At 56.7% G+C, this 15039-nt stretch overlaps 1 protein-coding gene across 1 annotated transcript in view; it reads left to right on the top strand.

The window, feature by feature from the left end:
* Positions 1-12731, top strand: part of BICRA (BRD4 interacting chromatin remodeling complex associated protein) — an 83371-nt gene extending 70640 nt beyond the window's left edge. The window contains exons 7-14 of the mRNA XM_077131313.1: positions 5196-5828; positions 5910-6090; positions 6358-6467; positions 7038-7099; positions 8511-8659; positions 8827-8921; positions 9101-9203; positions 11024-12731. Of these exons, the coding sequence (XP_076987428.1) occupies positions 5196-5828; positions 5910-6090; positions 6358-6467; positions 7038-7099; positions 8511-8659; positions 8827-8921; positions 9101-9203; positions 11024-12072 (2382 nt within the window). The 3' untranslated portion in view covers positions 12073-12731. The remainder of the gene's footprint in view (positions 1-5195; positions 5829-5909; positions 6091-6357; positions 6468-7037; positions 7100-8510; positions 8660-8826; positions 8922-9100; positions 9204-11023) is intronic.
* Positions 12732-15039: the final 2308 nt, after the last annotated feature.

Raw genomic sequence — 15039 nt, 5'->3', positions numbered from 1 at the left:
TTGGAGTTCTTTGTGCACAAACAGCCCAGGGCAAGTGCTGATTCAGGTTCTCTCCCATCTGAACCCAGAAGGTGGCATGTTGCACATTTAATCTGGCAGCCCAGAGAGAGCCCTCCGTTCCTTTGTTACAGTCGGGAAGGGGTCCTCTGCACATAATTCACTCACCCAGAGCCACACTGAGGCACTCTTCGGGCTCTGGCAGCTGCCTATTTGCTGAGCAAAGCCAACGTGCATTTATAATTTTGATAGCACGAATTGCATGCCTCTGGAGTGATATAGCACATTGTACCGATTTACACACTACCCCGCCCCCAACCCCAGGGTCTTTACTAGACTTATTCCTAGAATGGTGGGGGAGAAAATGATATCCTAGGGTAATTTGCTTTGTTTTTACTTTTTATTTTGAAATACTTTCAAACTTACAGGCCAGCTACAAAATCAATTCCAACATAGCCCGAACCGCCCTCTCCCCTCCCATACTCAGATCCATCAGTTTTAACATTTGGTGACATCTGCATATCATTCTCTCTATCTGTGTGTCTATTGTCTGTCTATCATTTATCAGTCCATTTTGAACACTTGAATGCAGGTTGTACACCTTGCACTCCCTGAACACGTAACACTACCGTGCACATTTCCTAAGAACACGGCTATTCACTTAAGCCACCTTAATTGCTGTTATTAGGATCACAAACTTTAACATTGATATAAATGCTACAGCCTATCTTCCAATTTTTTCATATGTCCCAAAAATGTCCCTTTGAGCCTTTTCTCCTCCCTTGTTAGATCCATTAAGGCTTGTGTGTTGCCTTTAATTGTCATTGTCTCTTTTGTTGCTCTTTCTTATTTTTTTTGTATGTGTGGGAACATAAACACAATGTAAACTTTCCCATCTTGATCCCTCCCAAGCATTCCATTCCGGGGTCGAATCACATGCACACTGTTCCTTTACCAGAACTTTCCCATCTCCCCAGCGGAAACCCCACCCCTATTATGTGTTAATCCCCCTCTCCCTCTGCCCCCCCACCCCCCACCCCAGCAGCCTGTACTTTAATGTCTCTATGAGCTTGCATCTTCTCTGATATTTTCTTTGTAGTTTTCTTTGTGCCATAGGGCTTACATTTAACAGCCTAAATCTGTAACAGTCCATTGGCTTTGATACCAACTTTAGGATGTGAACACTATGGTCTGCACGCCTCTGCATCCCCTCCTTTATGTAGCTCTTGTCACAGACTGCATGTCATAGTTTGTGTCTGGAGCCACTGTCAGTACATCGTGTACATTTGCTTTTTAGATCCTGCAGGAAGTAAAAAGTGGAGTTACAGACCAAAAATAGAATAGTACTGGCATTTCTGTTTACCCATGTATTACCCACACTGGAGATCTTTATTTCTTCATGCAGCTTCAATCTGTTGTCCTTTCAGCCTGCAGAACTCTCTTTAGCATCTCTTGTAGGCCATCTAGTGGTGAGAACCCCCCTCAGCTTTTGTTTATCTGGGACTGTCTTAATTCCGCCCTCATTTTTGAAAGACAGTTTTGCAGGATATAGAATTCTTGGTGGCAGTTTTTTGTTTTCAGCACTTCATGTCATCCCACTGCCTCTGGCCTCTGTGGTTTCCAATTTGAGAAAATCTTCTCAAGGCTCCCTTGTGATACGTTGCTTCTCTCTTGCAGCAATCAGAATTTTCTCTTATGTTTGACATTCAACCGTTTGATTAAAATATGCTGTGGCATGAGTCTGTGTGGCTTTATCTTATTTGGAGTTCGTTGAGCATCTTGGGTGTGTATAGTCATGTCTTTTATTAAATATGGGATGTTTTCAACTTTTATTTATTTGCATTTTCTCCTTGCCCTTTTCTCTCTTTCTCCTCCTTCTAGGGCTCCTACAATGTGTGTATTGGTATGCCTGATGGTGTCCCACAGTTCCTTGGGCTCTGTTCACTTTTCTCCTTCTTCTTTCTGCTCCTCCAGCTGGATGGTTTTGATTATCTTACCGTCAGGTTCTCTGAATCTTCTGCCAGTTCCAGTCTGCTGTTGAGTCCTTCTAGGGAATTTTTTCATTTCTTCTTATTGTGATCTTCAGCTTTGTTTGGTTCCTTTTCATAATTTCCATCTCTATATTAATACTCTCTTTGTGTTCATCTATTGCTTTCCTGAGTTCTTTTTTTTTTGTACATTCAATAAGCATTTATTTATTTTATTTATTCATTTTTAACTTTTTATTGTAAAATACAACATATATACAAAGCAAAGAAAAGAGCAATGATATTTTTATCACATAGTTGTATATTTATCATCATGATCATTTCTTAGAACATTTGCATCAGCTCAGAAAAAGAAATAAAACAGAAAAAAATCATACATCCCATACCCCTTTCCTGAGTTCTTTTTGGTCTTTGTCCATGTTTAAATTTAGCTCTTTGAGCATATTTAGGACCATTTTTTAAGTCTTTATGTGAAATGTCCCAGGTCTGAGCCTCCTCACTTAAGTTTCTAATGCTTTAATCTCCTTTATCTAGACGATCACCTCCTGTCTTTTTTGTGTTTTGTAGGCTTTTGTTGAAGTCTGGACATTTTGATATTTTAATATGTTGCCATGAGAAGTTAGACTCTGAGGTGTCTGTTCCTTAAGTTTGTATCCAGCTGGTGTTATGACAGAGCTTTCCTTTAATGCCAGGAGCTACAAAAAAAGAAGAAGAAGAAGGATAAAAAAAAAAGAGAACACCTCTCCCAGTCTTTGCAGATTGACCTCTAGCAGTGCTCTCCTCCAGGCTTATCCATACGATGAGTTTGGAGACCAGCTGAAGGCCGACGCATAGGGTGGCCCTGATCTTTTCTGTGCATGGTCTCATCTTGTGCGTGCATATGTGGCCCTAAGAATCTCCCCATTTACACAGATCCAAATTCCCCCAGTTCCCCAGGAAACAGTTTCCTTGTAGTCCCAGGCACTGCACTGTGTGCAATCCCTTGCTGCAAGGCAGCAGACTTAACTGTCCTCCCACAGTGTTCTGTAGGAGAACTCTGCCTGCTGCCTTCAACTCACAGGGCAAGTTCTGGGACAGCAAGTCCCTCGGGCCACCACCAGGCAGAGTGGGCCCGACCTCCAGGCTCCCGCTGTGTGTACAGGGGTTGCTCTGCTCCCTGCTGTGCCGGGACCTGCTTTCACGTGGTCCTTTTCATGACTTGGCATTCACCCTGTTGCTACAGTCCTTTCACTGTTTCCTGGACCTTGAAGAAAGGTGTTTCTGCCGGGTTTTGCTGATTGATCAAGGCCTCTGTGCATGACGGAGCCTTGAAGCATCGCACTCCACCATCTGGGTCATGATCTCTGCCACTGTGGGGCGATTTTGATTTGTATTTCTCTTATTATGAGTGGAGTTGAGCATTTCTTGAAATAGTTGAGCCTTCTGTCTCCTTTTCTGTGCACTGTCAGATCATATCTTTTGCCCCCTTTTCTCACAGTTGTTGTTCTTAGTGATTTCTAGAGGCTCTCTTTCTATCAGCGACGAGCTCTTTGCATCCGAGTCTTTATCTCACACAGTTTCCAGGGATTAGGAGTCTGGGTGCAGCTGAGCTGGGTGATACTGCATCAAGCTCTCTCATGAGTTTACAGTCAGGGGGTTGTCTAGGCGTGCGGCCGCCTGAAGGCTTGGCCGCGCCAGAGGATCTGCTTTCAAGCCCCCTTGTGTGGCGCCGGCAGGAGGCTTCTGTGTCTTTTCCCTGGGCCTCTCCAAGGGGCAGCTCGCAAGACCCCGCGGCTGGCTTTCCCCAAGGCCAGTGATCCAATAGAGAAGCTGCCCTCCTTCTTGTAACCTAATACCAGAATTTGACCGGCAAGTACCTCCCGGTGCAACGCTGGTCACAGGAACCAGCCCTGGACACGGAGGGCAGGGACTGAGTACCAGAGAGGGTGTCAACACCAGCATGCCCCGCCGAGCCTGTTGTGGACATCCTGGTCTTAGCTGCTTTATCGTCTCCCCACGCCCCCTGCCCCGTATATATATATTTTTTTTTCTGGATCATTTGATGCTAAGTTGCAAACATCATGTCCCTTTAACCCTTAATATTTCAATCTAATAGTTTAGCCCTCGAGAATAAAGATGATCTCTTGTCTCACCTCAGCACAGTTATCAAGTTCAGGGACTTGAGCGCAGACACAGCACTGTTATCTAATCCATAGTCCGTTTCCGGTCTCACCACGTGTCCGTGCATCGTGCGATTTTGTCCTTCTCCTTCTCTGACTTACCTTGTTGGCCACTCTACGTGCCCCTGGAAGCCTGTTCTTAGGGCGATGTGGAAGGACTGAGCGCCTGTCCTGCTCTGGCCCCAGGGTGTTCACTTTTCCCTGCTGTTACTGATTCCCCGATGGCTATCCCTGCTCATCCTCCCCGGAATGTGCCCTGGTCACAGATTGCTGGAGGAAGAGTGGTCAGGTCAAAGATCGTGACCTGTTCATGACAGACAGACTGCCTGCCTGCCACAGGGTTGACAGCTGACAGCCCCTCAGCTGTGTACAGGAGCCCTCTCCTGTCCTCGGAGGTGCCGCCCCTTTGGGATATGTAGCTGTGAACCCAGGCCTGCTCCCCCCACCCCAGTTACCATCCTTATTCTCATCTCCCTGGGGACCCTTAGGGTCCCCATGCCCTCTGGCCATTGTGTTTTTCCTTGAGGTAGCTGGACAGGCAGGCAGGGGCTGGCAGCTGGGACACTGCCCCTGCCCGGCCCCTTCCTCCCCCTGCCTGCTGTGCTCGCCTGCTCCCCGACCCTCCTGCCTTCACGCTGTCAGCTGGTGGGGTGCCCTTGCCACCACCGCTGCCGCCACCACTGCCGCTGCCGCTGCTGCTGCTGCTGCTTCCCCGCTGCTGCCCGCCTCCTGCAAGGGCTCACCTTTGCCTGGAGGGAGTGGGGAGGAGGAGTGGCCAGTGGGGAGGGCCCAGAACGGGGAGGCAAGATGACAGGGCAGGGAAATGAGGAGGGGCTGGGGTGGGGAGGCAAGAGGTGGAGGGGATGGGGTGGGGGGACCCAAGCCAGAGAGATATGGAGGGGGCTGCGGTGGGGAGGTGAGGAATGAGAGGAGGGCATGCTGGGGTCCTTTCTCTCAGAACAGGGGCGGCTGGGGTCCCTGGGGGGCTTGGGGCAGTGGGAGCCAAGGCTGATTCTGACCCCGCCCCCCTCTCCCTCCCTCCCCTGCCCAGATCCCGGCAGCGGCTCCGCCAAAGGGCCCAGGCCCCTCCTCGTCCCCGGCACTACCTCACCAGGCCCCCCTGGGCGACAGCCCCCACCTGCCCTCCCCACACCCCGCCCAGCCCCCTTCCCGCCCGCCCTCACGACCCCACTCCCGCCCGCCCTCCCAGCCCCAGAGCTTGTCCCGCCCGCCCTCGGAGCCCGCCCTGCACCCCTGTCCCCCGCCCCAGGCCCCCCCAACTCTGCCGGGCATCTTTGTCATTCAGAACCAGCTGGGCGTCCCCCCAGCTGCCAGCACCCCTGCCCCCACGGCCCCCGGCCCACCCCAGCCCCCTCTGCGCCCCCCGGCCCAGGCCCCCGAAGGGCCGCTGCCCCCCGCCGCACACCTCCCACCGGCCCCCACCACCACTGTCGCCGCCTCCCCTGAGACGCCCTCCAGGTTGCCGGCCCCTCCGCCGCCCGACTTCCCGCTCCAGTACCCGCCGGGCCAGGGGCCCCGCAAGCTCCCCACCCCCCCGCCGACCCTCCACCTGGTCCCCGAGCCGGCGGCGCCCCCTGCACCGCCTCCTCGGACCTTCCAGATGGTGACCGCCCCCTTCCCGGCGCTGCCCCAGCCGAAGGCTCTTCTCGAGAGATTTCACCAGGTAACGGGAGGCAGGGACCCCAGCGCCCCTCTGCACAGCCTGCCTGCGCCCGCACCCCTCAACCGCCTGTGCCCTCCTCAGGTGCCATCCGGGATCATTCTCCAGAGTAAGGCGGGGGCCGCCCCTGCCGCCCCGCAGTCCGCCGCCGGCCTGGCGCCCTTGGCCAGCCCTAGTGCCTCTGTGCTGGTCAGTGGGCAGGCCCCATCCGGGACCCCCGCTACCCCTGGCCACCCCCCTGCCCCGGCACCCATGGCCTCTGCAGGTAGGGGAGAGGTAGCCCATGCAGAAGAGATGGGGGGCCCTGAAGGTGGGGGGTGGGGGCTCAGAGCCCGGGAAGATGGGCTGCCCAGACCCCGGGGTGCGAAGGGAAGATGGAGGAATTGGGGCAGCCCCTCCAGAGCCGAGGGGCTGCCCCAGGCCCAAGGGCATGTGTCCAGGATACGGGTGGGAAGGCAGGTTCGGGGTTACATATGGAGGGGGTCCTTGCACCAGCGAGCCCTGAGCCCTGTCTGGTGCTCCCCACCCCCAGGCCTCCCTCCTCTGCTTCCTGCCGAGGGCAAAGCCTTTGCCAGCACCCTCCCACCCCTGGGCATGGCCAAGGGCGCGCCTGCCGGGCCCGGGAAATCCTCTGGGCTGCAGGTAAGAGGCCCGCAGCGGAGAGGTGGGCAGCCCCGGGGCATCGTCCGGGAACCGGGAAGTAGGGCCAGCAGGGCTGGGAGAGGCAGGGGCAGATGAGGCTGGGACCTGCGGACAGAGGCAGCTCAGGCACCGAAATGGGACAGTGGGTGAGGGCAGCCGGGCAGGGTCAGTGTGTGGTGACACAGCCTGGCTAGACCGACGGACACCTGGTGGAGACGGGGTGGCTGAGGCGCCAGGACAGCCTCGACGTGGCACGTGAGAGACCGAGGCAGCTGGACGGCCACAGAGGCAGCAGGGCCGAGGGGGGAGTCAGCCGCGAGACGCCATGAGAGCCGAGCTTGAGGAGGGGGTGGGGGGCCCCAGTGGAGGGACCCAAGGGCCTGTCCCCCTCACCTCCCCAGGCCCCCAGCCAGGGCCCAGCCCTAATCTCCCCCTCAGGTTGGGTTTGATGGGCCTAGAACCCCCTGGAGTGAGGCATTGGCCCCAGGGAGGGGAAGGGGTGTGAGGGCTGAGGGAAGGCCTCCCTGGGTGGTGGCCCTCACGCACCTCTCTCCTCTCTCTCCTCGCCAGTACGAGAGCAAGCTGAGCGGCCTGAAGAAGCCGCCCCTGCTGCAGCCCAGCAAGGAAGCCTGGTGAGTTGCCGGGGCCTTCCCGAGCCTGGGGTGCAGCGCCCTTCAGAAGGGGGGTTGGCGGACCTGGGCTCAAAGCCCAGTGCCACCTCGTTAGCCATGCGGTCCGGGGCATGGCGTTCCCCTCACAGATCCTCAGTGTCCCTCTCTGGAAGATAGGGTGGCGTTGGTAGTGGCAACAAGGCAGGGGAGGCGAGCATCTGACGAGACAGGTTTCGGAGCTTCTGTGGCCCTGCCGGGACGCTGACTGCCAGAGGGCAGGGACTGGGCCCAGACTGCTCACTGCTGAACCCCACACCGGAAACAGGGCTGGGCACGGAGGGTGCTGTCCCAGTGATGGGGGCGGGTAGGGGCTGGGGGCTGGACAGGTGCCTGTGGAGAGGCGGCTGCCTCCTGGGTAGGTGGGTGGACAGAAGGGTGTTGGGGTGAATAGATGGGCTGGTGGTTGAAGGCATGGATGGAGAGGTGGGCAGAGGAGGAGTGGGTGTCTGGGTGGTTGGGGAGCTGGTTGAATGGTGAGTGGGTGAGTGTAGAGATGATGGGCGGGGACTGTGGGCGAGGGGACGGGTATTTCTGTGGGTGGGTGGGTGGTGGATGAATAGCTTGGGGTCTGGGTGGGTGGACAGAGGGGCGTTCAGGTGGATGAGTGGGTGGGAGTGTCTGGGTGGCTGGATGGAGGTATGTTTGGATTCATAGGTAGGTAAAACTTGATGCTTGCCTGCCTTCTGCCTTCCCTCCTTCCCTTCTGCCCTCCTCTAGCCATGTGTGTTACATACTCACTCACTGCCTAGCCCTGTGCTGGGTGCTAAGCACACGGTAGTAAACAAAGCTGACCCAATCTGTCTTGCCCTCGTGTGTCGGGGCTGCTGGTCACCAGCAAAGGGTCGAGAAGAGCATGTGTGGTGGGAGGGGCAGAGGTGACACACTGAAGAGACACTACCCACTGCCTAAGTTCTGTGGCAGAGAAACAGCCAAGGGAGGGATTAGGAGCTGAGCCACCAGCCGCCCTCCCCCTTCCCCGCTGCAGGTCCAGCTCAGGCCCGAGGTGGGGTGGGGACTGGCTGGCCCCAGGCGGCAGGAGGCAGTAGAGCGTGGAAGGGTGAGCTTTTGGGCACTCAAGCCTCACTCCCACTTCGGCCCTTCCTGGGGCTTTGGGGTCAAGTGACTTTACTCCCCCAGCCTCAGTTTCCTCATCTGTTAAATGGGGAGAAAGATAGCACTTACTTCCTGTGGTTTTTGCCAGGGTTTCCATGAGAGGAAACAAGCGTATTTAGGCACATGAACACCTGCTCACGGAGTGTGAGCCCTTCTTGATTGTTGCTAGGGCTGGGTTTGGGCTTCTCCTGTGCTCACGGCCTATCTGTGTGCGTGATTGTGTATGTGCTCTCTCCCCACCCACCCCACCCACCCCCAGTTTCCTGGAGCATTTGCACAAACACCAGGGCTCCGTGCTGCACCCTGACTACAAGACAGCCTTCCCCTCCTTCGAGGATGCCCTGCATCGCCTCCTGCCCTACCACGTCTACCAGGGTGCCCTCCCGTCCCCCAACGACTATCACAAAGGTGAGCCCCCCCAGGACCCTTGGCGCATCTGCCAGAGCTGCCCAGGGGCGGGGGGAGCCTGCTGTCCAGCAGAGGGCGGGGACAGCCACTCTCCCCTCGGCTCTGCTTGTGGGCCTGGTGGTCCCGTGCCCACCCAGAGGGCTCTGCATGCTTTTCTTCCTCCGCAGTGGACGAGGAGTTCGAGACGGTCTCCACGCAGCTGCTGAAACGCACCCAGGCCATGCTCAACAAGTACCGCCTCCTGCTCCTGGAGGAGTCCCGGGTAGGCTCTCCTTCCTCCAGGCAGGGGGTCTCCCACACATCCCAGCCTTGGGAGGGAGGGAGGCTGGGGTCAGACCCTGAGGGCAGTTTGGAATCTGCTGCCCAGTGGCCTGGTGGCTGCAGGCTGTCCCTTCCCCGCCTCACCTCTCTGCCTGCGGGCTTCTCCTGTCCCCTCCCCAGAGGGTGAGCCCCTCGGCGGAAATGGTGATGATCGACCGGATGTTCATTCAGGAGGAGAAGACCACGCTGGCCTTGGATAAGCAGCTGGCCAAGGAGAAGCCTGGTGAGAGGCAGGGGAGGGAGGGGTGCCCCCACCTGATGGGTCCCCCCGAATTAGGCCTGGTGCCTTACCACACTCCACCACTAGGCGTCGCCTGAGCCCCATCTTCCTTCAGTGTGGCCACTCTCCTGCCTCTGACCTCAGAGAGGATATAGGTCATCCTCCACCATCATAGTTTGTCAGCCCCACCCCCTCGATCCTGGGATGGGGAAATTTATTCTGCTGCCCCTAGGGGGATAGAAGAGAGGTGAACAGAGCCAGGACTGGGGCAATGCAAACGAGGTGATTAGGGTACAAAATTCAGGTGGCCTTGCCTGAGCCAGCCGCCTGCAGGTTTGTGCCTTAGGTGCCTCACTTGCCTCACCCTAGCCTTGACCCTGCAAGAGAAGGCACAGTCATTGGAATCCAAGCGCTGAGCTTTCCAGAACTTCCCAAAAGCCCTCACCCACATTTGGTTTAAACTAACTCCAGCGCCTCCCTTGAGGAAAATGGAGGGCCAGCCTCTCTGCCTGACTCATCTGTAAACACCAGCCGTGGATTTTTTTTTTAAAGTAGTCATTGGAGACTTGGAGAAATTGTCATGAGTGAGTGGCCGTGATGAAAGAGAGGCAGGGAGAATTCTGAAATCTCAACAATAAGGGTGGGCAAGCAGGATAGCTCAGTGTTTAGGGACACAAATCACATCCCACCTCTGTCCATTACTGGCAGTGCAACCTTAGGCAAATTACTTAACCTCTCTGTGCCTCCTTTGTCTCCTACAAGGTGAGGATACAGTCCCTTATCAGGCACCCTTGGGGCCAGAATGTTACGGAACTTTTTTGATTCTAGAAAGATAGAGACACCTACACTGTCTTCGATCCATTCCCAATGAGCTCTGGAAAAACACTTTGTAATCAAAGACATAGGTATTTCTGCAGTGAATGAGATAAATCAAGACCACAAATAACCTCATGGCACTTCAGACCAGAATTCTGATTCTGATACAAAATGATACCAAAAAAAAAAAAAACCCCAACAAAACTATTGATATTTTTAGTACAGTGTGGTCTGTGAGCGCTTTCTGCACTGGTGAGGATGTGTATGTATGTGTGTTGTCCATTGCACTAGCACCAGCCATATAATGGTTCTTGGGCATTTGCAGTGTGGCTGCTACACCTGGGAAAGTGGATTTTTTTCTTATATGCTTTTTTTATTATTACAGAGACATTTATTGTTGCCCTGCTTATGATAGCAAAAAAACAGAGGAAATGATTTTTAAAAGCATCAGCTGTGGAAGGGTTGAATGAATAAATGACACTCAGCATGACAGACTAGCATCTAAATGCTAAATTTATAATTATGAATAAATTTTAATAATGAGAGAAATAACTTATAATTAAACATGTTTATCCCAGAGCCCAACACAGTGCTTGGCACATAGTAGGAATTAAGGATATATTTATTGGATGAATATCAATGAAAATAATGTCAAACTAAAAAGCAGGATATTCAGTTGTAAATGTAAGATATGTCAACTGTAAAATTAAGTAATGGGGGGGGAGCTTTTTAAAGGCACCCAAGTGGTTTTCTCTGGTTGAGGGTAGGGGCTCTTTTAAGACGTTTAATTACTTTAAATGTCTAAGTAGCCCCTTATGGCTGGTGGCCCTGTGGGTTCAGAGTTTGAAGGATTCGGGACTGGGAAGGAGCCCCCGGCCCCGACGGTGTGTCCTGGGAATTTGAGGATTCAGGGGCTGGGTCCCCCGTGGGCGCTCGGTGCCCCCCAGCTCTCTCGTCCTCACTCACTGAAGGTGGGTTTTCTCTGCCGCCCCCGCCCCGCCCCGCAGACGAGTACGTGTCTTCCTCCCGCGCACTCAGCCTCCCCGCCGCGGCCGCCTCCGACGGGCACCACCGGCTTCCCGGCCACGGGCCGCCCTCGTCCTCGGCAGCGCAGCCCCCTCCGCACCTGCCCACCAAGCTGGTGATCCGGCACGGCGGGGCGGGCGGCTCCCCCTCGGTGACCTGGGCCCGCGCGGCCCCCTCGTCCCTGTCGTCCTCCTCGTCGTCCTCCTCGTCCTCCGCCGCCTCGTCCCTGGACGCGGACGAGGACGGCCCGATGCCCTCCCGGAACCGGCCGCCCATCAAGACCTACGAGGCCCGCAGCCGCATCGGCCTCAAGCTCAAGATCAAGCAGGAGGCGGGGCTCAGCAAGGTGGTGCACAACACGGCCCTGGACCCCGTGCACCAGCCCCCGCCGCCGCCCCCCGCCGCGCTGCCGCCCGCCGACCCCCCGCCGCGCCCGCCGCCCGCGCCCCCCGCCGCCGCGGGCCAGATGAACGGCACCGTGGACCACCCGCCGCCCGCCGCCGCCCGCCAGCCGCCCGCGCCGCCGCCGCCGCACTGCCCGCGCCTGCCCCTGCGCAAGACCTACCGCGAGAACGTGGAGGCCCTGGGCGGCGGGGCGGCGGGCGGCGCGGGCGCCCACAGGGCCCGGAGCCCCGCGCCGCCGCCCACCAAAGTGGACGAAGCCACGAGCGGGCTCATCCGCGAGCTGGCGGCCGTGGAGGACGAGCTGTACCAGCGCATGCTCAAGGGGCCCGCGGCCGAGCCCGCCGCCGGCGCCGCCGAACCCCCGGCCAAGCGGCGCAAGTCCGAGTCGCCCGACGTGGACCAGGCCAGCTTCTCCAGCGACAGCCCGCAGGACGACACGCTCACGGAGCACCTGCAGAGCGCCATCGACAGCATCCTCAACCTCCAGCAGGCCCCCGGGCGGCCGCCCGCGCCCCCCTACCCCCACGCCGCCGCGCCCGCCGCCGCCTCCCCGCTGCCCCGGCCCGACGCCTACCCGCCCTCCAGTCACAACGGCGGCCTCGGCCCCAGGACGTTGAACAGATAACACCGGGCCGCGCCTCCCTTCCCTGGCCCCGGGCCCCCCGACAGTTGTCCTTGCCTAAGTTATTTGAGTCACAGGGGCCTGAGCCCCGGCCGAGGGGCCCGGCCCGCAGAGGAGGGGGTGCCCCCGCCGTGTCCTTCCGTCTCTTCCCACGTCCTTCCACACCCGCCCCTCCGACTGGGGGGCACCCGGGGTGTTCCCACCGCGTCCCTGTGTCCGTCCAGGCATCGGGTCTTTGCGTGGCTGCCGGGATCCGTCGGTGGGGGGCGCTCGGGGCTGAGAGGCTCCCCCCGCCCGGGGACCGGCCGGGCCTGCCCCGTCTTCCCCGACACCCCCACCAGGAATGCCGGGCCTGGCCCCGCGCGTAGCCGCCTGTGCGCGCACCCACCGCCCCCTCCGTGTCTTCCCGTGTGCGCGCGCGGACCCCCGGCCCTCTGCCGAGGCCCCCGCACCTCCACAACCAGGAACCGGGCTCCCCCTCACCCCCTTCCCGGCCGGTCTTCCCACCTGTTCTTCCAGCCTCCGTCCGCCCGCGCCAGATTTCAAAATCTCGGAGACAAAACTAGTACTGTAAGATAAATTTTTTTGTACTGTATTTATTGTGTATAACGATTTTTTTAAAGGAGAATTCTGTACATTTAGAACTCTTGTAAATTAAAAACCAATCCTTTTTTTAAAACTGTACTGGTGGCTCCTCTGCCCCATTGTTTTGGGTCTTTGTGGGGCAGGGTGGGGGAAGTGTGGATGTCTGGTCTAAAGCTGTGTGAGGAGGGGGGTTGCCAGGGCTTTTTACGCATGTATTTATTGAGCACCTAATGGATGCCATCCCTATGTAGGCTCGGTGAGTAAGCTGACAGCCCTGCCCTCAGACTTTTAGTGGGAGAAACAGCAACTAATACGTGCTGTGTTCAGCAACGATGACGATGACGGGGCCTAGGAAGAAAAATCCAACTGGGTAGGCAGGTGGACAGAGCTCCCACTGGCCTGCCGGATGCCTTTGTGTAAATTAGAGAGTGGCCCCGCTTCCTCCCAGGCAGGGTCACCAGCAGGATTCCAGCTCCCTCTCTCCCCAATTCAGCCAGCACCTTGTGCAGTGAACAACTTGCCCGTCTGCAGGGGAAGGTCCTCTGGATTCAGTGACAAGGGAAGGCCCCTTTGTGGTGGGGACATGTGAGCAGAGACAGGTGTGAAATGAAGAGGGAAGCAGCCAAGGCAGAGGCAGACAGCCAGTGCAAAGGCCCTGAGGCAGGAGCAGGCTTGGCATATTGATGGATAGAGAGAGGTAGAGGGTGAGAGGTGAGGTCAGGAGAAAGGGTAAGTGCGGGTCTTGCAGGCTCTTGTGGGCCACAGTGAAGACTTTTTGGTAGGCAGGAGCCAGGAGAGCTGCACAGGGGAGGGAAGCGAGCTCTGGACTTAGATTGTCTCTGGCACCCTCTGGTGGCTGGGTGGCAAACAGGCTGAGGGGCGAGAGAGCAGAAACAACCTGCAAGATGGTCCAGGTGGGCAGGGGTGGCAGCTCCCCGGGGTGATGCACCCTGTTCTCTGCAGGCCCCCGTGGGTGAGAAGCTGAAATGTGGGGTCCCCAAAGGATGGACCTGCCCCCTTCCTAGCTCGCGGACCTAGCTCCCCCAATGTGTGACATGAAGGACGGGGGCAATTTGGAAGCACCCTGGGTCCACAAAGCTCCAGGCACTCCCAGGAGACCCACCCCTTGTACCACACACAAAGCTTTCCCTGTGATGTGCAGGGGCCCGGGGTCTGGGTCTGGAAGGTTAGCTTCAGGGGATCGGGGGAGCAGAGATGGCCAATGTCTATGGAACGCTTATCACCTGCTCTGTCCTAAGCCCCCTGCCTGGCTTAGCTGGTGTGGTCCCTACAGAAGACTTCATGTGGGCATTGGTGGTACCATCTCGCAGGGGAGGCAGCCAAGACCCGAGAACTGCCGTAAGCCCCAGGCTGGGCTACAAGTCAGGCTTTCCGGCTATGAGCCCCTTTTCCTACCTGTGCATACCTTGCTTCACCTGAGTCCTGGGCACCACAGCCGGGGGATGCCAAGTGAGCCACAGAGCAAAGACTGAGCTCAGCTCCTACGAATTGAGCCCTCAGGACAAAACTACTTAGATAACGACTCCAAGATCCTAGCAGCCTCTCAGTGGTCTGTGGGGTATGCCCCCGCCCCCCCTACAGCTGCACCATCTGGAAGAGAGGGAGCCCCAGAATGGTGGATTTGCAGCTCAGGTCAGCCAGGCCCAAAGTGAGGATCAACCCTGCCCTGATAACACCAGGAAGTCCTGCTGCCTTCTCCATCCCATCTTTGACAGATAAAGGAAAGAGGGAGCTGGTAAGAAAAAAAAATTTTTTTTTTCCCCAAAACTATGTCTTGGAAAGAGGGCCCCCAGAGGCTACAAGGGAATCAGGGAAATCAAAAGACAGCCAGGGCTCAGTGGCAGAGTTCTCGCCTGCCATGCTGGAGACCTAGGTTCAATTCCTGGTGCCTGCCCATGCCAAAAAAAAAAAAGACAACCTGGGAGAAATCTTAGAGACTCACAGATTCAGAGTAGCCGGACAGCGGCCCACTTACCAAGTCCTCAAAAGTTACGTTAAGTGGCAGGGTAGTGCCGACAGTAAATGCAGAAAATAAAACCCGCAGAATTACAAGGGAGTCAATGATATTGGAATAAAGTTATCGCGCAGGAAACAAACAAAAACTCGTGGGCCGGTAACATGGGCTCTTGGTTAATGCATTAATCAGAACTGGCGTGGGTCTAATCAGGGAAACAGTCGCTGGAAATCTAGGAAGCAACTGCGACACAATGCAAACAGCTGGGATTCCTATCGGTGACCGTGTCGCGGGTCCTGCTGGCGCCCCAGAGCCTCGTGGCTCACATTCAGGGTGGAGGGAAAGGCTGGATTTCAGCGACAATCCAGATGGCATTTATTCCCACCCCCCACCCCATCCTGAATGTTAAC

This window comes from Tamandua tetradactyla, chromosome 16 (assembly GCF_023851605.1).
Source record: "Tamandua tetradactyla isolate mTamTet1 chromosome 16, mTamTet1.pri, whole genome shotgun sequence".
Lineage (NCBI taxonomy): Eukaryota > Metazoa > Chordata > Mammalia > Pilosa > Myrmecophagidae > Tamandua > Tamandua tetradactyla.
This window is presented reverse-complemented; position numbering and strand designations above follow the sequence as displayed.